The sequence below is a fragment of the Colius striatus genome, chromosome 4 (assembly GCF_028858725.1).
Source record: "Colius striatus isolate bColStr4 chromosome 4, bColStr4.1.hap1, whole genome shotgun sequence".
Classification (NCBI taxonomy): Eukaryota; Metazoa; Chordata; class Aves; order Coliiformes; family Coliidae; genus Colius; species Colius striatus.
The window spans coordinates 55829563-55857506 of NC_084762.1; the positions used below are offsets into that span (position 1 = coordinate 55829563).

Genomic DNA, 27944 nt, shown 5'->3' on the forward strand with positions numbered 1-27944 from the left:
GATGAAATGAATATATCATGTGCTAATATACTGACACTCACAATCACAACTCCTAATGCTAAAAAATGCGCCAAGAATTCCTACTCCATAATGTAAAGCTTCTCTGTTATGACTATGAGCTACAGAATCTCAGAGACATCAGAATATGAAAGAGAACTGAATTGCAGAGGAGGCAGGGAACGTAAGAATTCTGAACACCGCATACTGGATAAGAGTCTGTGTGTCCACAAAATGAATAGTCCCATCCATTTATACAGTCTTGGGTTTACCATACAGTCCAGCAGATACTCACCTATATTTGTTTCTGCCATCAAAATCTCCTCATCAAGTCAAGAAAGCACACGGTAAGTTTGCCCAAGAACTTTAAAGAAGAGAGATGCCTGCACCTTACTTTACAATGAAATTTCACTCATATTATTTCAAGTTATCTAAATGCCTAAAAGCAAAGCTGTTAACTGCCTAAACCAAAGCAGGTAACATCTGCCTCTCAGATGGGTTGCCTGGACTACTGACTGTTTGCAAATGACTGCAAAGTAAAGGACATTCTTATCCTGCAAAGGATGCTAGCACACTACCAGTGTTAAAGCCTCATCATTGTACGAGGTAGTGAGTTTACATATTTAACCTGCAAAGGTCTTGATAACTATGGCAGTAGTAACTATGTCTTTTAGTTTTTTCAATATACCAAAAGCATGTTTCTTTAGCAACTCAGGTTCCTTTGCAGCTGAACACTGTACTACTCTAAGATGAAGAAGGATGTATCTATCAACACTGTTCCACCATATGGGCATATACTGAAGATACAAACTACTAGGCAGTAGCTAAGCACTCAAAAAGCCTGTAAGAAGTTGTAATTAAAAGAGTTCTGACTGCCAACTCAAGTTATCAGAGTGGCAAGGGGGTCTTTGACATTCTGGAAATTGGAAGTAAAATAAGCAGAGAATAAAGTAAGTCGTGAGACATCAAGGCAAATATTTTTTGGTGCCACTGAGAAAGAATATTTTTGCTGGATTAAATTAGAATTTATTTCCACATCAATCTTAGCTGTGACAGAGAGCATGTGCTCCACAAAGAAGTTTCACTACTGACGGTGGTCTAATAGAAGTGGCTGAAAAATACCAAGGCTGGAAGACACCAAAGCTGTCATTTAGTTTTCAAAGAAGTTAGGATTCCTATTCTATTTATAATACTGTAATGAATGTTATAAAACTTTCAACTAAAGAGCAAACTATTGAACAACAGAAGACATAACAGAAATTATTTTTTTCAGTTCATCTTGGCTACTACAGACAATATAGACTAGAAAATCTAAATATAAGCGTTACAAATGCCTTGCATTTTTATTACCTTTCCTAATCGCTGATTTGAATTTGAGGCACATTCTAACCAAGATACATTAATTTTCATATGTTGGTAATGGGTCACAAACATTTCTTTGTCACTTTTAAATATTTAAGTTAGCTTTCATGTAGGTTCAGGAACTAAATTAATGATAATCAGCTCAACACTCAGGTCAAATTTAACAATTTTGTCTCCATGTGTGCCTTCCAGACAGCTAATGTAACATTGCTCTTGTAGAAAAGGACATTTATCTGACAAGCATTACAGGCACGTGCCAAATAAAAGCCAGTTTCTAATATTATAAATTAACCGCTAAACAATGACTGAGTAAAGATAACAAGTAAACTTGAATAACTGACATAGCTTGGGTTTTATGAAGTCAAAATCTAATCAGCTAGACAGTGATTTTGAAATATTAAGACAAATTAATTTAACATATATGCCCTCTAGAAATAAAACACAGTATGTCTTTATTCCTAGAGAAGTAACCTAACAGCAGATTGAAGGCATTAGAAAGTAGTCTTAGGAAGCAATATGTATTTTAATGCCACATTGAATCTTAGATTACTTGACAGAACTCATCACAAACTACTAAGACTTCTTTAGACTGAATAAGATATTTCCTTGAAACACATATCTGTTTTCTCCAGTTTACATAAGAATACACAGCTCCACTCAGAATTTGTTAAAATTTAAGTGTAGATGGTGTTTTTTTGTAGAGTCTGATGACACAGCTACATCTTTTTCCTGTGGAGTCAAGTTTTGAAAACTTGTGCAGTGCACTAACACATATACAATGAAAACAACATAGTTTATCTTTTTTCTTCCCATTTTATCATATTTCATTCAGATAATACTTTGTTCAATTAGAAGGGCAGCTCTTAATCCATTACATCTCAGTTCTTATTTTAAAAAGTAATATTACCTTGATATATTTTTCATATATTAAGATGCAAAACACAGACACTGATACATCATTTAATGATTGACATGTTTGCATATAAAAATCTTGAAGTAACAGGACTGAAATGGATAACTCAAGTGAAGCAGATACTCAGATTTCCCTTTCACTACATCTAAGTTTGTATGCATGTTGGACTCTCTGTATAACCTCTCCTTTTTCCTTTTTTTATGTCACATTACTATTTGGAAGTGCTAACTTAAGTCTATACTCATGTTCTGCAGTACTCATCTAGCTTATACCCATTCTGTCCATTTTATTGGCATTTTCCCATTTCAGATACTTGCTGTATCATAACACCTAGGAAAAATGCTCTCTTTAGGTATTGTACAAGCAAGATCTATCCACCACGTTCCTTCACAGTACAAGCACGTGACAACTTCCAGCATTTCTAAACAGAATATTGTTTCTAAGTAATAGTCACACAGAAAAAATTCTATTTCTATTCCATAAGATCATAATGTACTCTGCTGACAGGCATTATGAATAAGTCAATAAGATATGAAAAGTCAGCAAAGGGAATTCTAGTCATTTAGGGCACAGGAAAATATATTTTCCTTTTAAAAATGGAAAAAACATGCAGAAATCAGCAATGAAAAACAATGATGTTGTGATGTTGTTTAAAATGACGTTGCCTACTGTGGTACCTAAAGTCAATGGGAAGTTCAAGTTGCCATAGCACAGTTCAATCATCCATACATACGTATATAAATATATGCGTGCATATATATTCCCATACTCTTTTTCATGGCACAATTAGCACCAACAAGAGTGTATAGTTTGTCAATTAAAGAAAGCTATCAGACTAAAAAGCTAGTCACTGCATGCTCATGCAGTACTAATACCAAATCAAAGGATGGGTGAAGACAGAGAGAGACTTTGATCATCAAAACTGCAATCTCAAGCAACAAGAAACTATGGAAATACTCCTTCAACATAGTGAGACTGAAATAAAATCTCTACATCGCTGTCTGAAAGCAATGTTGTATAAGATTTTACAATTTTTTAAGATAAGTTACAGACACAGGAATACCACTACCTATTACATGGAAATACATAAACCAACCCAGATAAACACCAATACAAATACTATGACATTTTATTTACTATATAGTGCATCATGATTATACCTTATTAAGTACATTAAAATACTAAGAAAACACATTAACTTAATTCTTACAGTACCTCAGTTTTACTTGCATCTCAAGCTGTTGTATTTTTTCCAGAAGCCCCTTTTCAGCTGCTTCCCTCTGTAATTCAATCTCTTTACAAGCAGTTTGCACTGCATTCTCTTTTTCACAATTGAGTTTCTGAATGAGCAACTGCCTGTCTTGTTCCTGGTTAGATACTAACAGCTCTTTCTCTTCTTTAAGCTTATGGATAATAGCTTCATATTTTTCCTGCTGCTCAGAGAGAGATAATTTTTCTGTTTTTTCCTTTTCTAGGGCATTCACTTCCAACTCTAACTTTTTTTGTAGTTCTGTTATTTGTTCTGAAAGTCTTTTTTCTGCCTCCGAAGTTTTTTGATGAAGAACTGTTACTTTACTTAGTTCAGTTTTAAGCAAATTTGATTCTTCTTCATATCTATCTATTAGCTCAGAAATGCACTGATCTTTCTCCATTGTCATCAGAGTCCTTAGTTCCACTAACCCCAGTTGATATTCATCACTGTTAACTTGTATTTTACTGTTTAATTTATCTATCTCCTTTTTTAAGCTTTCTGTCTCCTTATCAATCTGAGATTTTAAGGTCTCTTGTTGCTGGTTTCTGCTTTCTTCCAAAAGAAGCTTCATTTCATCAGTTTCTGCCTCTTTCAAGGCAAGTTCAACTTCTAATTTGCACCTCAAATCAGACAGATCTGAAACCTTGAGTTGTAACTCTTCTACTTGTTGTTGTTTCTCTTGCACAACTAGTGCATGAGATTCCTCCATTTGTTCAAGTCTATGCTGGTTTTCTTTTTTTAATTTATCTAAACAGTCCTTGTGCTCAGCTAGCACCTTCTCAAACTCCTGTAAATGCCTGGCTTGCAGCTTGTTTTCCAGTTCTTTCAAGTGGCTTTGCTCTAAACTCTCAAGTTCTGCCCTCAGGACTTGCAGTTTTTCATTGTTTTCCACATGTAGTTTTTTCAAGTCTTCAAGTACTATCTCACGTGACTGTCTCAGCTCCTTAATTTCACAACTTTGTGTCTCCATTTGGGATTCCAATTCAAGTAATTTCTGATCTTTTTCATTCTGAAGGCAAACTACAGCTTCTTTCTCATTTTTCACCATTGCAAATTCATCATTCTTATTCTGAAGAACTTCCTCAAGGCCTAGTAAGTCACCTTTTAGCTTTTTAATTTTCTTTTTACTTTCTTCACCATCTTCCAATAACTTACTAATTTTAGTTTCATATTCACTTTTCAAAGACTGTAATTCCTTTTGGTGTTTATCTTTTAGTGTTTCTTCAAGTGAAAGTTTTACCTTCTCAATAGTATTTATTATTTCTAGAGAAGTGCATTTTAAAGAATTAGAAAAGTCACACTGTTCTCTTTGTACAAGTGTTCTAAAGTGGCAAAGATCTTCTTTTATACCTCTTAAATGTACCTTTGAGTCTTGAGCAATAATCTTACACTTCTCCACACAAACGTTGAGTGATGCATTTTCTACTGAAACGTCCTTTACACAAGAACTTGTATCTTGCATACGTCTACTGTCTATTGCATTGATAACTGAAGAATAAAGGGATTCCACCATCATTTCTGGACTCTGTGGATCACTTATTACGTTAGGAGATATTGGATTTTCTTCTATTACAAATTCATTTACTGCTGACATAAAGTCAGACTCTGGACTTTCTGCTAATGAATCCAAGTCCAATGATCCTTGCTTAAGAGCTTGCTCCAAGTTAGGATGAGCAATAGTTTCAAAATCAAATGTATGAGCATCAATGCTGTCTGGAGACAATTCTTCTAATGGAGCTGGGGGACACACAGGAGGACACAGGGGACCCTGAAGACTGAGTGATGGAGGAGTTCTTGAAGAGGTAGCAATTGCAGTTCCTGTTGTACTTTCCATCCTTGGCGTGGTAGCAGCTTGTGGCGATGCTTGACTATTGGAGGCCTACAAGTTATAAAATATGAAACAAACACTTAAAGTGACAGATAAAACTCTCAATAGTTTAAATCGATTAAATATTGCAAGAACTTAAGAAGTCAGCGTTATTATTGTTAATAGTTAAAAAAATGCATGACTGAAAGTAAAAATAGCAGAAATTCAGAGAGATTTTCAAGTATGTTTCAAAAAAAGAAACATTTGTAGACAGATAAAAATTAAATGTTCCTCTATCCAAGAAGAAGTCCAATATAGATTACACACAGTTGTATTTTAAAGGGCTAAAACGTAAGTTTGGATGATATAAAACAACCTGAAGTGATCAGTCAGAAAAAAAAAAAAAAAAGCTTTGTTTTCTAGCAGGCTAGTGATTTCTCAATAATTGTTACTAACATATTAAAATTTGCTATTAAAATAAAAGGTTAATCCAGTCACTATTAATACACTGAACTAAGAAGGTTTACAAGAAAGCTTTACTACAAAAAACCCTGTTGTCTACTAACATATGAAAAACATGCATGAGAATTGTCCTACCTGTGAGAATGAAAGGCATGTTCTAATTAAAAGTAACATTCTGATTTTCAAGAACGCAAGACATCACAGCCTAAGTGGAATTTTTTTCCCCTCTCCATGCTGCTCTCATCTGTCTCAACCTTCATCATTTTGCCTCTAGACAGTGGATACTACCAAACCTGATTCTGTAGCACCAGATACTTTTCCCAGTTGAAAAGCTCTACAAATAACACCTGCTTGTAAAAAGATTAAGAAAAGCTTCTCCATCTTTACAGAACTTTGTCCAAGTAACTATGATCAATTACAGTGCTTCTGATTCTTAAAAAGGCTAAAAACTTCCCTTCAAACATTTTTTAATTAATTGTGACTAGACAACACATTTACATCTCATTATCATCTGTTTTTGTTCATTACTATATGAATTATAAAACAAAATCTCAAGTTCCAGTGCATACGCTGCTGTGAAGTGTAGATTCATTCTCTTGCTTCAGCAAGTGCAGAACATATCCCAGTGGAAGCCAAAACCCAACATACAGCCTCCCTATTCACCAAGGATGCACTCTTGAACAAGTTTATAATACAAAAATTACACTGAAATACACATACAGAGAGTATCTGTGACACGTAGGAAGAAGAGGTGTGAGCAGGATCATCAGGGACGTAAACCAGAGGAGATACTGAATTTTTAATACAATTCTCTAACCATTACTCTACTTTTCCATCCTTGAAGGACTTGTTTTGATTTTATACATCTGAGGAATACGGTCATCTTGAAAAAAACCTGTTTCTAAAGGCTCATGGGAACATTTGCAGTCAGATTCCCATAAGGTTTTCAGTCTTAAAGCGTTGAAAGTCTTTCAGAATGGTAGTTACCGTCAAAAAGCCAACACTGTCTCCAGGTGATAACCCTGACGATCCTGCTTGAGCATCTTTTCCAAACCATCCACAAACCACCCACACTGACTCCATGCATTTAAATCATGTGTATGGTATTATTCAACATGTTAGTTTTCATTGAAGAAACTTTTGCTATCCATTGAACTCAGTTACTTAACAGGTGACAGTTACTGGAGCTAGGTGATAAATGGTCAGCAACAGAACTTGGAAAAAAAACCCAGACAGAGTGACAGGCAGCAGATTGTTCATGTATAAATAGTTGATTTTTGTTTTCTCAGTCTTTTTACAATTGGCTGCTACCCAAAACTAGACCCCATTCTTCTCTGTACTATGTAAATTTTCTTTTAATGCAGATGTAGCATGAATAACTTAATTCTGAATTGAGATTTAGGAAGAATATCTTTCCAGCTCTGGAATTAATTTCTTTAGTACAGCTGCATTTACACCTCACCTTCACTACCCTTGCTACTGTATGAAGGTAAATGAAGCAACGATTCTGAAATCCAGTGATGAAAACCCGCTGTAAGAGGCTTCCATTTGTTATATATAATACATTGTCTTTATTTATCAAACGTGAACACAAGAAATGAGGCAAAAAAATCATAAAAGAAAATGTTCATTTTGTTAAAAGTACTACTAGTCCAAGTTTAAGCATTTCCCTTGGATTTAATTTCAGCTTGCTGTTTAGCTAAGAAAACTTAGAAAGAAATGTGGAAGGATACTGTGTATGATGGCACATGCCTGCATTCTAAGCACATGCTTTAAGTGCCAAACATTTAATACTGCCATACCAGAGCTTTAACAGTAATAAAGGCTAGAATCACAGACGTCAGTAAGCACATACTAAAAAACCACTTCCAAAGACCTTGAATGTTAGAAGGCCCTACAAAAAGTCACATGCAAAGGAAAAATAGTATCTACCTCTGGCATCCCTGCAGAATCGGTCTAAAAGGTAAAGAGTAAGAATATAGCGTGAAGAAAACAAACAAAAAAATAATTGTCACTGTGGGGCAACACTCTACTGAGCTTGATTTCCTCATGAGCTGATCCTGCAACAAATTCCATGCCACTGCATTGACAACCATGAGCTGGGTCTCTAGAGTACCAGATTACTGCCTACTGAACAGTTAAACCTCATGTTTCAAGTAGCTGAAACTATATGGAAGACTGTTTACTGTTGTGCTGGCTCATGTCATCTAGTCTATTTTACAATCTGTAGCAATGAATGCGTATGTCATACACTGCAATTCCTATGATGACAAAGGAGGAGTAACAAAAAGTAGAAAACTGAAACAGAGAAACAGAGTTGATTTTTACATTCCCAGGTGTGGCTTGTGTGCCTTGTTCTAGTTATGTTACTCCAATAAACATAGTCAAGGAATGAGGCAATTCTTGGAAGGATTGCAAACTATTTCAATTTTGAACTCAACTAGAACAAATGGTAGATGTATAATCCAATTTGAAAACCACAGTTTCTCTTACAAGAGAAACTATTAATACCAAAGGATTGCTTATGTATTCTCCTACTAATCGTGCAGACGACATCTTAATCTCACCTTAACTTTCTCCTGGGCATCTTTAATTCAGTCATTGATCTGCTTAAACTTTGTGTTACATAAATGAGAGGGCAGAGAACATCATTGGTGTAAGACAGAATAAGTAGAAAGCTTTAAATAAGATTCGTTAACTACTCTGATGCAATACTAAAAAAAGAAATTTGGCACCAGGGTCATGGTTTTGCGAGGAGCCACTTTTGCTTGGTAACATGGGGAGGGGGCTGCAGTGCAGGCCCCATAAAGAAGACCCATGCAGAGCAGACCCACACGACAGGCAGAGAGAAGCTGTAGTCCTTGGGATGAACACACGTCGGAGTGGCCCATGCAGGGCTGCCTAACCTGTGAGGGACCCCATGGTTGAGTAGGAAAGATCAGCGAGAAGCTTGTCTGCCTTGAAGAGAGATAAACAGCAGAAGCCATCGGGAAAAGACTGACTGAAATCCCCATTCCCTGTCCCCCTGAGCTGTTCAGCGGGGGAGGAGATAGACACTGGGATCATGGCTCTGAGCCCAGGAAGAGGGGAGGGGTGGGGAGAAGGTGGTCTTAAAGGGCTGGTTGTGCTCTTCATCATTGTACCACTCTGTTGTTTTGTTTGTTATGTTTTGGGGTTTCATGGTTATGGTTTTGTTGGTGGTGGATTAAATTATTTTCTATTTTCTTCCCTAAGATGAGTAACCTTGTCTGTTTTGGGCAGCAATTAATCCCTCCCTGTCCTTCCAGAGTTCTTAAATCTGTGGTACTTGAGTGTAATCATGGTCGTTTGTCCCTGGACAATCAGATCGGGAACCAGATCACCATTAACATTCCATGAACTTCAAAGCCAAAATTAAAAAGAAATGCTACTAACATCCCCAGTTAAGGTACTGGATTCTCTGAGTTGCTCTTTCCTCACTAGTTTGCAGTTACATATTTTCTCTCTTGCATAAAGCAACTATCAAAAGACTCAAAAGACCAGTTGCTGTAGCTGAGGCAGTTGGATAAACTCCCACCTAACCCAGACAAACTGCTGCACTACCAACAAGCCAGGGAAACTATCCCTGTCCAACTTAAAGAACCAGGCTTCTGCTGCCACTTGTATGAAAAGAGAGGTTGGGGCTGGTGTCTCCTTAGAAGAATATAAGAGCAATATTCTGTTGTATGGGCAACATCCAACGCCTGCACAGTCATCTCCAACTGCACCAAGCTGTGACACTACCTCATGAGTTCACCAAGAATATGTGTAGGTGTATTAAGGTATAGGCATCTTCAAGGCTATTATTAAATGTTTACTCATCCTTCTAATTATATATTGTAAATTCCCAGTAGCACTAGGGATATGAAAAGAAGATTTTCAAATTATTCCTATAATTCTGTGCAAAAAACACCCACAGGCAAAACCAGTATAATTTAAAACACAATTCTAGATCATCTGCAGAACAAATAACACAGAGAAAGACCTAGTATTTTTCATCAAGTTATAACACTGAGAAGCAAAAATCTGACAGATCTATATGCTTCAATTCCAAGAAAGAGTTTAAATGAATCACTGAAATTACACATAGAGATGGGCATTTTCAAGATGATATCATGAATGCTCCAGCTCTGATTGTGCACTGCAATTTACTCTAAGGAAAGAGACAATTACCCAAATCTGTCTAAGCACTTGACATTTCTGAGTCAGACAAGAATCCAAACTGGTCAAAGTACAGCAAAAGAGAAGATTGGGAAGAACAGATTCTCTTGATTTGTCAAACATCTTTTTTTGCAGCCAGATACTGATACAGATTTTTCAGATAAGCAAGTCTGAATCATAAATGGCAAATCATCAAGATATGAACAAGTAAGGCACTTTTCTTGTTTGTTTCTCTACTGCTATTATGATATTTTGAATTAAAATTTACTCCTTTGATTTATTTCACACTCTTCTGACATTGCAAGTCTAATTTGTTAAAATATCTGTTACTATCCTAGTTTCTTATTAGATAAATTTAGGATCCTCTCCAAGTTGAGGGTGGACTACATTTCACAGCATGGTCTGTTGCAAAAACATCCTTAGGACTCCTAAAGTTCAGAAAATTTACACCACCCTTAACGATTCCATTCTTATTCTTAATGGCTGTTCATATAAAACCAAATCTTCTTAAAGAGTGGAAAACATTAAGAAATTACATAAAATGACATTTTGACAAAGACCAGCTCAGATCTCATTTTATATAAATTTAGAGACTTACAGTAAATCTCTTATTCAAGTCCCAGAGAACAAGAAGATAAATATCTTCATGTCACCTGGTTTAAGCAGGAGTTCATCAATTCAAAACTGAACATGCCCGTTATTTGGCAGTTATAGAAGATGCTTCTAGTCAGAGTGCATACAAACACCCCACAAATGATAACCTTGTGTCCAACAAAATGACACCTTTTTTCCACAGCAAAATTGCTGAAGAAACCCAAGTTGAAGCAGTCAATTTCACAGAAAAATTTAAGTATTGCTTAATTCACTCAGTTTCACTGGGACAGGCTACAGTTAGAAGCTAAAAAATCCCCTGTTTGGTGTATTATGAAAGCTAGAGGTGGAATGCACAGAAGTAATCAAACGTGATTGGCAGAAATAGGGTTTCCAGGGGAAAGAATCTGCCTGACAGGCAGATTGAAATTAGAAAGAGATCTTTTTGCCATCTGTTCCTTCCATTCTTATTCTCAAAGAAAAAGACTGCATGTAATTCCTCTCTTCCCTCAAAAGTAGGACTGCAACAAAGGAGTGGCATATCAATATTCAGGCTTAGAGGGAAAAATCAATCTAGGCCCTAACTTCTCCTTAACTGTTTGTGCCGAAGAGACTTCAGCAGCAACGCAAAAATCTAGAGAAGTAACAGCTTCATTAAATAAAAATCAAAGCAACAAAGACAAAATGCATACATTCTTCATACAGAAGCTTTACAAAGTGGTTGAAAACAGAAATATTATCAGAATAATTCTATAGTTCCTGTGGAATATAAGTATCTGTTAAATATTTAGAGAATAATCAAAAAACAGAGTATCTTCTGGATAGACTCACTTTAATCATTGAAGAGTTCAAAATTCTCACAATGTTTAGTAATATGTGATCAGAAACTATTATGCAGTTATGAGACCAACTAGTCTTTATATCTGGAGAAAGCAAAATTTCTCTCAAGTGGCTGATAAAACAACATAATAAACAAGTTCTACTCTTCTGAATAGAATATTGTCTTTTCTTGGAAAAAAAATCTAAATAAAACAAAATACCTTTTGTTCATTCAGCAGGTCTGTAATGGTTTGTGACATTTCATCCAAACTCTGTGCTGCCTTTACCAGGTTATGTAGAGCACGTACATGCTGGTGAAGAGGTTCAAAGTCACAAAGTATGGGAACCCTTAAAAATAGTAGAAGATTAATATTTTTTCCACACTGTTAATCTAATATTCAAATATATTTAATTATAATGTGAACATCCAACAACACTAAGTTTCCCTCTGTATAGTGTTTGTACTTTCTTCATTTCATCTGTTTTACATAGAAAATGTACTAAGACCACCTGGAATTTGTGTTTTAAACAAAGCACTTGAGAGCTTGCTTTGAAAGAGCAGTTTAACACTAAATATAATGACAAGGAAGCATTATGTCAGTCTTTCCTTCTGAGGAAAACATTAACCAGTAGTATCTAGAGTTACAGTAAGTAATAAAAGAGTTCTGATGGTGAGAACTGATAGTGATTAGATCTGTAATTGAAGCACTTATGTTTACAAATGACACCATTCTTCAGCTGGATTCTCTCCAGTACAGCCCTTCATATGAAGTACTTATTAATTCTCTACTATTTTATTTTAATGATAGGTAACCTAAATTAAAAGTCTGATTAATACATCATGATCACATTGGAAGTGTTACGAGATAAGCTTTTGATGGTAAGTTTTCCAAGTGTCTGGAAAAACAACATATTTTCATTTTTCTTCACAGTCCATATATCCAGAATTTTTAATTTGTTCAGGAACGGATCCACTGAAATAATGAATCAGGAGTTCAAGTATAAGAGCATAAGAAAAGTAGATCACACTTCAATACATTTCACATTCTTTAATCATACAAAAGGCAAGTGGCATCTAGGGTATTTTTGTGTAATTAGGAGGAATTTCTTTACTGAAAAGGTTGCCAGGCATTGGAACGGGCTGCCCAGGGAGGTGGTGGAGTCACCATCCCTGGAGGTATTTAAAGAGATGGTTGGATGTTGCACTTAGGGAAATGGTCTCGAGGTTGACAGGGCTGGGACAAAGGCTGGACTTGATGACCTTAAAGGTCTTTTCCAGCTGCAATGATTCTAAGACTTCAGTAACTGCTCAAACACATAATTTCAGAAGACTGAAGCTCTACAAGTAAATAAAGATTTCATTTTAATTATGCAGCTCAAGGATTCAGTTCTGATAAAGGACTTTGTTCTGGGTCTCAGTTAACCTATTGCTGGTTATTTAGATGTTAAATCAAAATATCAAAGGAAGTACTGCTCTAAAGCTTCGTGTGAAGCTCAGTTTCTACCATGATGTGTGACATATTTGCCCACTCAAGTCACAAGTCCACCATCATCAGTATTTCCACAATATGTAATCCTGAGACCAGAAACCCACCTCTATTGCCATCAAGTGGAAAGCTATGTCACTACAATTCAGAACAACTAAAATCAGTTTGGTTATTGATTGGTTTTCTGACAGTAAGAAGATAAAATTCTTTCTGAACTCAGTTCAAACTACCCTAAATGGCTGCAAATATTCACAAACATCAAAACCAGGCATATATAAGCAATATAATATTGTAGTCTGCACATTTTTCCTGCAGAATCACTGAGGATCCTTAGAGCATAACAGAAAGTTAGAAGGGTGTATCCGCTGTATCATGGGCAAATCTACTGTCAAGCAAACTATACTCACTATGCTTATTGCTAATTCCAGCAGCAATACCGTAACATTGGCCAGGATTTCTAAATCAAGAATGCCAGTACAAAACACAGGTGAAAATGCAAACTCAAAGACGACAGTGGAACATCCTTCTTTTAGATTTACCTTACTCTTTTATGATTTTTAGCTATGAGGCAGCTAAGAGGGACAGATCCTTTATATCTCAATTCAGAATACGAGTTCAAATCAGCTGAGCTTGAGTACATGAAGCATGCATATAATATGTATCTGCATTAAGTCAGTTACTTATGAATTACATAAATTCAAAGTCCATCAATATATGAAAATGTATCCTTATCTGTTGCTTACAAAATAAGTGGGGTAGAGTGCTAGTGTATCTGAAAGTGCTGGGACATGGGGAAAACTATTTCCATAACCTACAAAGTTTACAGATGTGATTTACCTGAGTAATGGCTGTACTTCTGAAGGACAAAAAGATTGCAAAAACTGCAAGTCACTTAAAGAGATATCTGGAAGCTCACTGTCAAATTTGCGAGGCTTTCGCGTCTGTATTAAGAAGAAATTAAATGATACATTGGTATTAAGTTAAATAGTATCAAGATATCTAAGAAAGGAACAAAAAGAGTTTAATTAGTAACACAGAGAAAACAGCATTAGACTGATTCTCCCACAAGATTTCATACTTTTTTAAAAAAGGAATCATGTCTGGACCCATTCTCCTAAAAAATTCATATTTATAGTCATTAACTCCATCCATAGTACCTCAGGCAGTGGTAGAATAGAATATTTCAGTTAGAAGGCACCTACAACAACTATCCAGTCCAATTTCCTCACTATTAACAAGCTTTGTAAACATTAAGGATGTATTAAAAAAAGTCAAGGAGTAAGAGATGGCCCCGAAGGTTAATTTATTGTGCTTCTAAACATACAGTAATGTATTAATTCAGTTCAGTATTCAAAACATTGAAAGCAGTATCATGATTTTCCAAGTATCTTAAAAAAAAAGCTGCAAAGGAAAAGTTGAAAAGGTTGAAGAAGGCAAGAGTTATCTTACTGGAAACATCTTGTTAGAAATAACCAAGTTGTATGAAATCGAAGTTAACAGGCACTGCTTGACTACAGTTATACTTTCTCATTCCATCATGTTATCAGCCAATGAAATGATAAAAGTGCTTTCCCACTCATCCAGAGATTACAGAAAAACATGAAAACCTTTTACTCGCATCTGAATAATTTTATGGCTGTGTTACTAACAAGAGAGGGTGAAATTATCAAATTATACCTCCTGGCTTCTTTTTTTCTTCCTGATCATAGAATCATAGAATGGTAGGGGTTGGAAGGGACCTTTAGAGATCATCTAGTCCAACCTCCCTGCAGAAGCAGGTCATCTAGATCAGGTCGCACAGGAACATGTCCAGGCGGGTCTTGAAGACCTCCAAGGAAGGAGACTCCACAACTCCTCTGGGCAGCCTGTGCCACTGCTCCCTCACCCTCACAGTGAAATAGTTTTTTCCTATGTTTAAGTGGAACTTTTTGTTTTCAGGAAGGCATTTGACACAGTCTCCCATAGCATCCTTCTGGAGAAAGTGACTGCCTATAGCTTGGATGGATCTACTCTGGGTGGAAAACTGGTTGGATGGCTAGGCCCAGAGAGTGGTGGTGAGTGGAGTTAAATCCAGTTGGTGGACGGTCACCAATGGTGTTCCCCAGGGCTCAGTGCTGGGGACTGTTTTGTTTAACCTCTTTATCAATGATCTACATGAGGGGATTTAGTGCACCCTGAGTAAATTTGCTGATGACAGCAAGCTGGGCAGGTGTGCAGATCTGTTTTAGGACAGGTTCTTCAGAGGGACCTACCCCAGCTGGATCAATGGGCTGAGGCCAAGTGCTGGGTTCTGCACTTGGGCCACAACAACCCCATTCAATGCTACAGGCTTGGGGCTGAGTGGCTTGAGAGTTCTTGTGGAAAAGAACCTGGGTTTGTTAATCGACAGCTGGCTGAGTATGTGCCAGCAATGTTCCCAGGTGGCCAAGGCCAATAGCATACTGGCTTGTATCAGAAATAGTGTGACCAGCAGGAACTGGTGAGGCCACACCTCAAATACTGTGTTCAAGTTTTGGGCCCCTTACTACGAGAAGGACATGGAGGTGCTGGAGCATGTCCATAGATAGGCAACAAAAGCCGTGAAGAGTCTGGAGAACAAGTCTTGTGAGAAGCAGCTGAGGATGTTTAGCCTGGAGAAGAGGAGGCTGAGAGGAGACATGATCACTCTACAACTGCCTGAAGGGGAGTTGTAGTGAGGTGGGCATCAATCTCTTCTCTCCAGTAACAAATGATAGCACATGAGTAAACAGGTTGAAGGTGCATCAAGGACGGTTTAGATTGGACATTAGGAAGAACTTTTTCACTCAGAGGGTTATTAAGTTTAGTGAGATTAGTGTTTGGACTTGATGATCTTAAAGGTACTTTCCTACCGTAACAATTCTATGATTCTATAAACCAACATTAACATAGGTCACCTGAGATAGCAAAGAACAGTATCTCCCAGCTTTTTTATCTATATTGCAATGAGCAATGTGACAGGTATATGGCTTGAACAAATGATTTAAGCTTAAGTTTATACATTATGAAATTATTGTTTATAAAATTAGAATAAACAAAAAAAATATATTGAGTACATACACAAAAGGATGGCGGCCAGGAGTCAAGTCCTCTAAACAAACGATTCCTTAGAAAAGACTTCCCTGGGCAAAGAAAAAAAAAGCTGGTTATTTAAAAGAAATAAATGCAGAGAACAAACGTTTCATCAGAGAAGAATTAAGCTACTGCAGTTTAATAGCTGAAGTAAACTTGAAAGCATTACCAACTATGCAATTTCTTGACAATATAAAAATTGCACATGACCACAGAACATGCAAAACCCACCATCCAAGTTGACCTTCTCAGTTCTTTGAAGGCTCTTTTTGCTTATTGTTCACTCCTGCAAAAGCCTTAACTCTTTTTTTAATTGTAACCTTGCTCATGTCCTTTCCAAAATTTTTATAACCTTATGATCAATTTTCTTACTTTAGTAGGACATTCAGAACATAACTTGCAGAATTTGCAGGAAAAAGGAAAAAAATAGTAAGATTTCTTTTAACCAGCAACTTCATTTTTAGTTTCTTTTTAACTTCAGACATAGGTTTCATTCTCTGTTTTTCTTTTTCTTTAGTAGTACAGAGAAGTCACAGCAATATCCAAGTATTCAGTAATGCCTTTAAAGGTATTATTTAAAAGAACACAGAGCATATTCCAACAGAAACTGCATTCAAATGTAAATAATTAGAAACCTTTTCTCATTTATAAGCATTAAATTAATTAGAAATTTCACAGTATGTTGGATAATCTATATGAAACAGTTCATTAATTTAATAGGAAAAATATTTTGTTCATAATAGGACCATCTAGCACATGGCATGCATTTCCTAGTTAAGTAAAAAAACTTGTATTTTAACAACATAATGAAAATATTTTAACTACGAAGTCAAAAGTCATACTCGATCACAATTCTAGTTCACAGAAAAGAAGTACTTACTGAAGAGTTTACCAAAAGATTCCCTTTTTGCCTTTTCAGCTTCATACAGATGTTTCCCATCTTTTATTAAAGCACCTGCCCACTGTGGGAGGGAAAATATGTATTTAGCTGTTAATTTTCACATTTATACAGAGGTCTGGTCTCAAAGCCTCATTTTACTTACCTCCCTGTAGTGTTTTATGAACATTTTTCTCCTCACAACCTCAACAACAGCTAGACAGTACATTTGAGGAACGGTACTGAGAGCCTCTACAACCTTGACCCTTTCTAGGAGCTCTGTTACAAGGCGAAGTAATGCTTGTAGTTTCTCTCCATCTTGGTCAGCATGAAGCATTACAAAACAACACCACCTACAAAAGCAGGTTACACTTTAGAAGAGAACAACTTAGTCATGTATTCTGCATTTAAATTTCACTAAGATTAGCAGTGTGTCTGGTTGGGCTAAACAACATCATTTTACATGGGACAACAGGCTATCTAGAAGTATCAAGCAATCCAGAATTCAGTACTTGCCTTGCAGTTCCCTGTTCATCTGTCACAGTAAGACATATGTATCAGTGCTCAAAAATATGAACACTTATCACCATTTGTGTTAAGGTGTCATATTTGACAAGTAATGCTCTTAACATGCAGAACCTTAGGAAGAATAACAACGTAACTTTCTCCAAAAGAATTGAAAAGTTAGTAGATCCAGAACAAAGAGATTAGGTTTTGTTTTGTCTATACATCTTAAAAATACTTTTCATCGTTACTATAAAATATTATGGGTAAGGATACAGTAAAGGTATCTACCTTCATACTACAAATTGCAGGCCCTGTAACATACAAATGCCCACTCGTTATAACTATACCTTCAATTACTTCAATGATACAATCAACATATTAACTTCAACCACAGTTACTAACATAACTAAATCACAGGATAACTACTGAAGAGGTAATCATCTGTGATTAGCACACAAGGTGTGTACAGTAATAATGCTTACATGAACATCTGCTATTTGTACTGTCTGTGACTGAATATAATTATTGTTCATGAATTACAAGTAAATGAAACTACTGTAATGTTTTTCTACTTTGATGTGATCACAAGCTACTGAAAAGTGCTTCACTTATGTTTATTACAATTCCTTGAAAATATCAATATAATTTTCAGTCAAATATTAAATAAGGTACTGACAGCTTCTGAGACAGATTAGAGGAAAGGATATTATAGGTTCTTGGATATTGTTTCATTGATATAAAGACCATTTCAACTCTAAGAAAAGTCTCTTAAGACAATATTCCATTTCAAACTTAAAAATAACTTAAAATACAAACTGAAGTGATCTGACTTTTATTTTCTCTCCCATTAAGAAAAACTCTATGCGTTACCTCACATTTTCTTGATGCATATTCTTTAAACAATCTTGATGCAAGTAGAAGCAATATAAACTTTAAAAGTTACAACTTACTTCAATCTAACTTGTAGATTATTTGCAAGCTCCTGTTTGGCAGTGGTACATTTCTGTTTAATGTCTAACAGTTTTCTGTGATTTGTTAACATAATCATCAGCTGATTTGCATGACTCAAACACAAATCAGGTAGCACAGAAGGATCTTTCAAGTTCTCAGCTCTCTTCTGATTAGCCAAAAATCCCTAGAGGAAAAGACACACATTTGTTACGCAAGCTTTGTGACAATCAAAAAGCATGGAAGTGATCCATCTTCTCTGTAAGAATACAAGTCTATTAAAAAACTTTTCTATAACCATTGAGGAATGTAACAGAATGCTACACAGAACAGTATGAAAGTTCCTTTCTTTTCATTCTATAATCCAGTCCAAAAAATTGTGATATGTACCTCCCAAACAGTTATCAATACAACTCTAAAAGAACTTTATATGACTAACCAATACCAGTGAAAAATTACAAAGGCAAATGTAGCAGAAAAGTAGCTACTGGGATGGAGAAGAGCAACCATCATTCTAATTTTTGCAAACAACTGACTTGTTAATTTCTGCATAGGCAAGATTTAACACCTATTTAGAGCATATTCAGTACTACTATGACATATATATACACACACACACACACATATATATATATATATAGCATAAGTTCACACATGAAATTAATTCTTCTTTAGAGCCAAGACTGCAGTTAGACATTCTATTTATGTGTAGGAGCTGGGCACAGTAAAGAATTATCTGTTGTAGATGGTAAGAGACTGCTGTAGATAAACATGTCTTACATGGCTGACTATAGAAGGTAACATATTTATACATAAATAGAAGAGACAGGGATGACAGGAGGCTGCTGGCATAACAGCTGCTGTGCCAGGCCATTGTCTCCATCACGTTCAATAGCTGAGGTAAAACACTGTTAGAAACAGCATGGTTCTTTAAGCAAGAAAATACCACCCAAAAATATAAATTTTATATTTGATTTTGTCCACATCCATATCATGTCTCTTGACATGTTGAACATCACAGTAGTCACTGCATTTGTAGTTCTAAACTTGTTTTCTTAATGAATAATTCCGAACTAGACAAGTTTTGTTGTTGAAGCTGGTAACAGTGAACCATAAAGAGTTATACAAAACTGTTGAAACTACTGCCATTACTGATTTGATATCAAATGTAAACCTATCTTTGTCTTAAAATGTTACAAAACACATTGGAAAAGCTTGCAATAAATATTTATATAGTGAGAAACAGCACAGAAATCAAAGTAAGTGTCAAACAAGTATATTAACTGTAATGAAAAGGAAAAAGATGCACATTGAAGATGGAATGCAATACCGAAGAGTCAGCTACATGCTGAATTCACAAGGACTTTCTGGGAAAAAAATGCAGGCTGCAAAAATTTTAACTGTATGTACTATCCAAGCCAAGTGAGTGGAAATCAGAAAACATGGGATGAACTGTTACTGAAATGAAGAAGACAGTCCCATCAAAAGAACTTGGGTTGTTTAGTCAAAGACGACAAAACTATTGACAAAACATGCTGTGATAATCATTAGGGAATTGCCAGGCACCAAAATGAAACACTCTATAGGTGCGAGAGCATATAGGTTTGAACTGGCCAAGAATACTTTCAGATCTGAGACTAACAGATGTTTATAAACATCAGCATACTCAGATTCTATACAACTTTGCATACAGAAGTCAAGAAAATAATTGCTTTTTAATAGTAGCTCAGTAAGCTTTCAAACAAATCACATGGCATGGAGCCTGAAGTGACACAAAACTGGATGGATGAGCTAGAAAATCCCTTCCAGCTTTACTCTCAGTTCCAAAAGGCTGTTCATAAATTCACCTCTATCTTTTGTCATTTCTGGACCCATCTTTAAAATAAAATTTCAAGCAAAATTACACTAGTATGCAAATCAGAAAGAAAAATCACAGCATACTAGAAAAAGGCCCGCTAAGAAAAACCACGGTAAACTGAGAAGAAAACAGGAGGGATTCTCAAGAAATTGTTGAGAAAGCCAAGATCTAAATAATTCTAAATGGATTTTTCCAATGACTAACAATAAACAATACCTAAAAACATTTTAGACTGAAGTTCAAACAAGCAATAGGGAAGGCAGACAGTGATGTAATAAGCAGCTGAGAAGACCCTGAATCACTGTAAAGCTATAAATCCAGGGTTTTCTTTAACACAAGAAGTAGGAGGAAAATAAAAGTACAGAATATGATAGTAACAAAGTACTTTTTCCAACAACTTCAAGTGAAAGAGAACACGCCCAGAGTCAAGAAAGTCATCTACAAACCTTTTTTTTTTCCCTTACTGTTTAAACAGAATAACACTTCTAATTATTTAACTGATGGAAATGTATTTGGACGAAACAATATGTTTTGAAAATGTCTGATAAACAAACATAAGAAAATATTGGAAAGGATAAGCTATTGGACAGAATTACGCAGAAAGATGGCAGAAGCTCCAAATTTTCCAGAGGCATATTCTTATTAAATAATGCCACCTACTGACCACAATTCTGTATGCTTATGTTACAAATCTCAGTTTCCACAGAGAAAAGTAGTTTTTTCATTTAAGAAAAGAGCTTTCCAAATTAAATTTTAGAAGCTGGAGATCACCTATTCAATAACATAAACTCAAGATGTAATTTTTCACATAAAGGGCTCTTCAGTGGTCAGTTAATTGAAAAGGTTGGCTGGAAGCAACAGAACTCTTAAGGCAGTTCCAGGAACAAGTAAATGAACTAATGAGGCCTTCTAGCAGCAGATGTCTTTATTCCATGGGATAAGTTTGGTTTGAATTTTAAAACAAAACTGAGGTTGGACTAAAAAGTTTAATACAATTTTAGATAGACTATCAGCTTTTTCTGGCCTGGGGACAATAAACCTACAGTTTCTAATACAAATACTGCCAATGGCATTGCACTTGAGATGTTCTTTATCCTTGTTCTTTAAAGTATCTCCACTTTAATTCTTTATGAATGGAAATAGTTCACTGTTGAAAGGTGTGATTTAAAGTAACACTGCATGAGGCTTTTTTCAGATAGCACCAAGTATTAACAATTATCAAACAGACTGTGAGCACTATCTTTAAAAATACATGTTCTTATCCATATTTCTTGATATAATTAAAGCTTTCCACTTCATCACTCTTCTCAGATTTCTATGCAGACTAACATTTGAATGAGTAAAATGATACTAGCTCTAATAACTTACAAGTAAATAATTTTTTTCCAAACAGTATCCAAACAAGTGCTAATATCAGTACCACCCATTGAAGTTCTGACTTTTATCTATTTTTCTATTTCTAGAACATAACGGTAACAGAAAAATCCTCCACGGCTCAAATCTGAAGGTCCTCAATTTTTTGAACTCCAGAAGTACCTAATGCAGCATGGTTATAACTCCACATTTCATCTCAACAAATAAAACAATACATCCCCTTATAATAACAAAAAGTTAACTGTGTTGAGTGACACATGAGCTACATAACTTTACCAAGAGAAAGGACAGAAAGACATTGGAGTGGCTCACTAACTGTTTAGTTGTATTTGTTTAACTCTGGATCTAGATAAAGGTCAGAAGACGACAACACATTAAGAACAAACAAATGAATTACTTGGCATGACAGGAGGCATTCAGGACATGCCACCTGGGCATGATGTCAATTTCATGCATCACTTTCAGTTTTCATTATTGAGATTTTCTTCCAGCTCTGTCTTCCAATTACTGAGAAACTAGATGAAGTAGCAAGGATTAACAAAGTGAAAGCATCCTGGGCTTCAGCCTACGAGCAATTGCAAACTAAAGGCTGTAACTTTGACAGTCTACCATTGTCAAAAGGTTGTCTGCTCTTAAATGTAGCTCTAAACCAGATGGAATTTAGACAGATTTGACAAAGATATGTATGGGTAGATACTAAGATATATTTAAGACAGATGTTTTCTTTTTCTTAAGCTAAGAATACTCATTAAAAACAAGTTTTAAATGAGCTTTAAAATAAATATCTACAAAATCCACAGCTGTTTGACATCTTGATCAGATACTGTTTTTATTAGTAGCTTTCTACATTTATGTGCAAAATGTTACACAAATACAGCACAATCTATTTGTAAACTGTAGTGGGTCTGGGACGGTAGTGATTTTCCACAGCAGCTCCTGCAGTGCTGTGCTTACTGTTGATATCAATATTATGACTACCGCTTGCACAACATCAGGGCTGTCCCTCCAGCATTCCTTCCCCCACCTTCACCAATAGCTGTGAGTGGGCATGATCTTGGGAGGGTCTATGGCCAGGACAGCTGACCCAGGCTGACCAAGGAGATATTCCATACCATATGACGTCAGCTCAGTAATATAAACTGGGGGAGAGGAGCAGGAAGGGGAGGCGAGATTCATTTCTGGCCTTCCCAAAGCAACCGCTACGCGTACTGAAGCCGTGCTTCTCGGGAGGTGGCCGGACATCACTGCTGATGGGAAGTAGAGAGTAACAGCTTTATCTGCTTTTGCTTTGCTCCCCGCACGCACGGCTTTGCTGCTTATTTATTAAACTGCTTTTATCTCAACCCACGAGCCTCCCATCTTATTTTCTCCCCTTCCCTGGCTTGCTGAGGAGGTGGGGGATAAAGCGGTGTGGTGGGCACCTGGCATCCAGCCAGGCTCAAACTACCACATAAACCATTAACTAGACTTAACAAAAGAAACATTTTAAAAGGTATTTTCAATATTTTTAAATTTTGCCATATTCTAAGTGATTCTTAATCATCCAGAAGAAACTTTTAACTTCTACAGGAAAATAAACTAGATGCATTCTATTCCAGAAACAATACCCTATGTTGATGTACCTCAGAAGCCAGAAATTTTACCCTGGTTCTTCTATGAGAACACTGATTAGCTGAACTGGAATTAAAAATATTTTTCTCAATTACAGCCAAGACAACGTTCACAGCAATACTTTAGCTATAAAAATATTCAGTTCAATACACAGTTGACAAAGCTGCAGTGAACTACAGTTCTGCACAGTTCTAGTACATTAAGTTTAGGATATTTTAAGACATTTTTATTTTCTAGAATGACTCTTTCTCCAATACAGGTGAAGTAAGATGAGCCCTATATTTAAGCTCCAGTGCTGTCCATTATCCACTGTTACATTTCTAAGTAGTTTTGTTTTTAAAAAGGATTTAAATTGACGTAGTTGGAGTTATGAGCTGAAAACATGACCACAACATGTAAGAACTGCCAATATTTAAATATCATATTATTATGAATGTAGGACTTTTTTAGGCATCTCCAGTGCAATGTTGAAAACTAGGAACACATTAAAACATGTAATTGTTTCACTGTAGTCTGTAAGACCATAAGCATATCAAAAGTTTACCATCTTCCAATGTTGCACACACAACTGTATATTACCTGAGCAAGTTCTTTTTGTTCATTCACTAGTCTGCTGCAGCTTGCTATCATCTGATCCAATGCATAGAGCCTATCCTCAAGGCCTTTAATAGCCTTCATGTTCTGATTATCTAGTTTGGCGATGGTTTGGCGACATTCAGCCAGAAAGGGTTGGATGATCCTTGGATCAAGCTAAAAGAAAAGAAAAAAAGAAGAGAAAAAAAGTTTATTAGCAGTTGACATACTGAGAGGCGATGTGAGCTACCTAAATGAGCTTTTATAATCTTAATATTTAGGTTTAAAAAACAAAGTGTTCCTATATGTGTCATCTGTTTTAGAACTCTGAGTTAATGAATTGTGGATCTTATATCGCAGCATGAATTTCTTTGAAGCACTGCAACCAGACCATTACAGAAATTGGGATCTGTACAAGTACAATGGACTTAAGTTGAGAGGGTGTGTGGGGGAAGAGGTAGTTTAAAACTAATCGGCACAGTCTACTCTTGAATAGAGTCCTTACAGCTACTATTAAAACAAGACATGGACGTAACTCAGCGGAACATACAGTAGAGAGAGAGATGGGAAAAAGCTGCAGGATTAATTAGCCTTTTCTCATTAAACAAATGTTAAATTGATTCCTTAGACGAGTAGAACAGTTCTAAGTAACTGGAAACTGAGCTATAGAAAAAATAATACATTTTTAATACTTTTTGTTAATGCCCAAAGTGTCATCTCAAGTAAATATTGAAAGAGTAATTGTGTTACAAGATATTTATTATTTCCTTTTTCTTCCCAGCTATGGGCCAATTTTGTTTTCCAACTAATTCCAAATCAATGGTAGGCAACGATTCATAGAATCATAGAATGGTAGGGGTTGGAAGGAACCTTTAGAGATCATCTAGTACAAATCTCGTGCAGAAGCAGGTTCACCTAGATCAGGTCGCATAGGAACATGTCCAGGCAGGTCTTGAAGACCTCCAAGGAAGAAGACTCCACAACCCCTCTGGGCAGCCTGTGCCACTGCTCCCTCACCATCACAGTGAAATAGTTTTTTCTTGTATTTAAGTGCAACTTTTCTCTTTGTCTGTGCTATCAAAATAAATATTGAAAATAAGGAAAATTGCTTTGTGGGCCTTGTGAACCAAAAGAGACCAAGATGGATCAATCACAGGTGTTTTGTTAGTGGCCAGAGTAGTCTGACTAGAGCGCTCAGAGTAGTCTGACTAGAGTATTTCCCCTACCTGCCAGTATTGCTTGTGTCAAAACAAAAAGCTTCATTTTTGCAGGAGCAATCAAGTTTTTTCCCTGCAAAAATCAGCTTAAGTTACAAAACAATTTAAATAAAGAATTTCTCACTAGTCTTAGATAAGGCAAAGACGAGAAAAGCACAGAACTACAAGACAGCCCCTCTAAAACATGTGATTATGTCAGATAAGACTGTAAGCTGATCAAAAAAGGTACAAATATTTAACTAAAGTAGCTGTTTTTTTTTCAATTTTGTATCTTTAATATCACTATGATTTATTTAAAAGCAATTGTTCCATGTCTCTCTCTTAAAACATCGACTTTTAAGAGACATTACATTTGTGTCCCGCTAATATATGTAGAAAGTCCATTTCTTCTCTCACAACTAAACTACTGGGTTTTCTTACTCATTTTAAAGTAGTAGAAAGCACCTTACAAAATTACTGAACAAACAAGACAGAGGATTGTCTCAGACTTCGGACATTAGGAAGTCTTTCACACACAAAAATGAATGTTGCATTCCTAAAAGAAAACACTTGTAAAGTCCAATCTTTCTTCTTAGCTTCTTCTGTACTACTAAAATTTATACAGCTCAGTCTTAAGCAGTCCTTAATATTAAGTCCAATTCTCCAACTAATTTTAAGGTAGAACTGAAAAAAAAAAAAAAAAAAAAAAATCAACATATAGAACTGACTGCACTGTTATGTTCCCTACAACAGATGAGGGTTAGACATAACTGAGACTCTTCCAGTACAACCTTAGAGAGGAAATGAATCAAAGACAACAGAAATTGTTTTCTTTGTTCAAGGCATATTGTATTGTAACAATACAAAATTATACACATACAAACAAGGCTAGACAACGTAAGAAATACAAGCCATAATGAAATCAAAGGAGAAAATCTCTAGGCAAGAGGATTTTACAAGGTTCTCATTCTCACTGGTTAAAATAACAATTTGGAATGTAAATTAAGTGAGCAATGTTTTATTCTACCAGTAGCAGACATACAAATTGACATGTTGGGCTCTTTTAAGCACATCTGTATCAGCTAAAAAAAGAACACATAAACTTACATACTATATATGTGTGTATAACAAATTAACCACATTAATACACCCTATATTTTAATAAAGGCTTCAGTATTTAACACAAAGAACATTAACTCACAAAAATCTTTACTTTCATTATAAGAATAATTTCTATGAAAAAAGGAAAAGAGAGAACAGAAGGAAAGTAACTTCTTTATACATTACAAGAATCCAACTTTCCAACAGGGATGACTATTTGAAAAAGAAACAAGATAACAAGCATTCACTGTGAAGTTATGCATTTTCCTAATGATCAAATTCATAATACTCAAGAACTCTTAAAATACTTTCTACCCCCTCAGTCTCTGTTTTAAATAACTCTGAATAGAGACTAAGAAATGGGTGACAAGCAGAGCCACTTCAAAAGTGTCAGCATCTGGAAAATAAGACAGCAAAATTCAATGCAATGTAATTTGATTTTTAAAAAATAACTTACCCTGCTCATAGAATCAAAACATTTTCTGACCAGCGATTCAACATCATTAGGTCTATCTTGAACATTTATCCAGTCTAACAAAGACACGTTGAAGGAAGGCTGATCATCATCTTTCAGTTCTACTGATGTTTCAATGTCCTGGACAGTTGCACTTTGACCAGATTCCTTATTATCTTTTACATTTTCAGGATCTTTGCCTTCCAAAGCCGAATGTTCAACTGACTTGCAAAATGAGGCTAACATTGATTTATTGTTCACTTTAGATATATCAGAATAAAGCACCAATTCAGGAGATTTCCCATCCTCAGTTTCTTCACTTTCTGCCCCCCCATGATCAGCCGAAGAATCCAATCTTCCTAAACACTCTCTGTAACTGTGTCTCGTTAGGCACTCCAGCAGCGGTATCTTGGCCATGACAGAAACAGCAGAACCCAAGCTTTTTTTAAAAGAGTGAAAAGAAAAAGTCGTCAGTATCTAGAAGCCAATGTGATGTAAAAGCTCTGACATAAACCCCCTGTAATATACAGTACTATTTAGAATTGAAGCACATTTCAAAATGAATTTGGTAACTATCCCTTCAAAACACTCTGTTCTGTATTAACATAGGAGGACAGCTCAAGAAATTAAAATTTTTGCTCTCTTTCACTGTTAATAGAATCACAGAATAGTAGGGGTTGGAAGGGACCTTTAGAGATCATCTAGTCCAAACCCCCTGCCAAATACAAACTCTTCTAAAGTTCTAAGTATGCTTACATTTATAGTGTAATGAAAAAAAGGACCATTTGAGAAACTGAGACAACATGCTCCCCCACATTTTTTATTTTTTTTAAAGGAAAATATACAACTGAGACTTATCTTTCCAATCTGTGGGAATATCAACGCTTATTAGCAATTTGTCCTCTGGCTAACTACTTCTGAATGGTTTCTATATATTTGATGGAAGCTATGAAGTTCAACTTTTTTTTTCCACAGGTAAACTATATTTATGCTTTATTTCCTTAAGTATCCAGCATCCACTTATATTCTATTAGGCAAAGCACTTGGAGAAATATCAGAATATTGTAATGTTCAGAAAGACATCAAAGATTCTTCCTGAGGTAACATCCAGCACTTGCAGCATGCAAATATACACACACACACTCAATAAATGTACACTCAAATGTTGTGTTATGACTTCTTACTTTCAACATAGATCACTCTTAATATCTGCTCGTGTATTAAAAATCAATTAAATCATAAGCACAAATATGTATTTTAAAATGTTGATTAATGTCTAAATTTATGATCCAGCTATTTCTAGTGCACATTTGGAAGGACTCCAGCTCCTTAACAGCTGTTGTTTAACAAGCATCTCTTCCACATAATTCAGTTCAGGCTTCTGTGTACTGATGACTGACTACAAGCAAGAAGTGTCAGCAAAAAAATTCACTAGTGTAGAACAGAAAGAATGTTCTCCATGACACAATCACAAAAAGAAAGGCAT

The 27944-nt window shown here is 35.8% G+C and overlaps 1 protein-coding gene across 11 annotated transcripts in view; it reads right to left on the minus strand.

The window, feature by feature from the left end:
* Positions 1-27944, minus strand: part of RB1CC1 (RB1 inducible coiled-coil 1) — a 74425-nt gene that overhangs the window by 17490 nt on the left and 28991 nt on the right. For all 11 annotated transcript variants that reach the window (XR_009818594.1, XM_061994680.1, XM_061994679.1 and 8 more), the window contains 9 exons: positions 26462-26897; positions 23714-23884; positions 18294-18478; positions 17003-17189; positions 16840-16921; positions 15948-16009; positions 13707-13810; positions 11604-11730; positions 3488-5403 (listed from right to left, as the gene is read on the minus strand). Coding sequence is in view for 10 of the 11 variants with exons in the window: in XM_061994680.1 (XP_061850664.1) it covers positions 3488-5403; positions 11604-11730; positions 13707-13810; positions 15948-16009; positions 16840-16921; positions 17003-17189; positions 18294-18478; positions 23714-23884; positions 26462-26897 (3270 nt within the window). In the remaining variant the exon portion in view is untranslated. The remainder of the gene's footprint in view (positions 1-3487; positions 5404-11603; positions 11731-13706; positions 13811-15947; positions 16010-16839; positions 16922-17002; positions 17190-18293; positions 18479-23713; positions 23885-26461; positions 26898-27944) is intronic.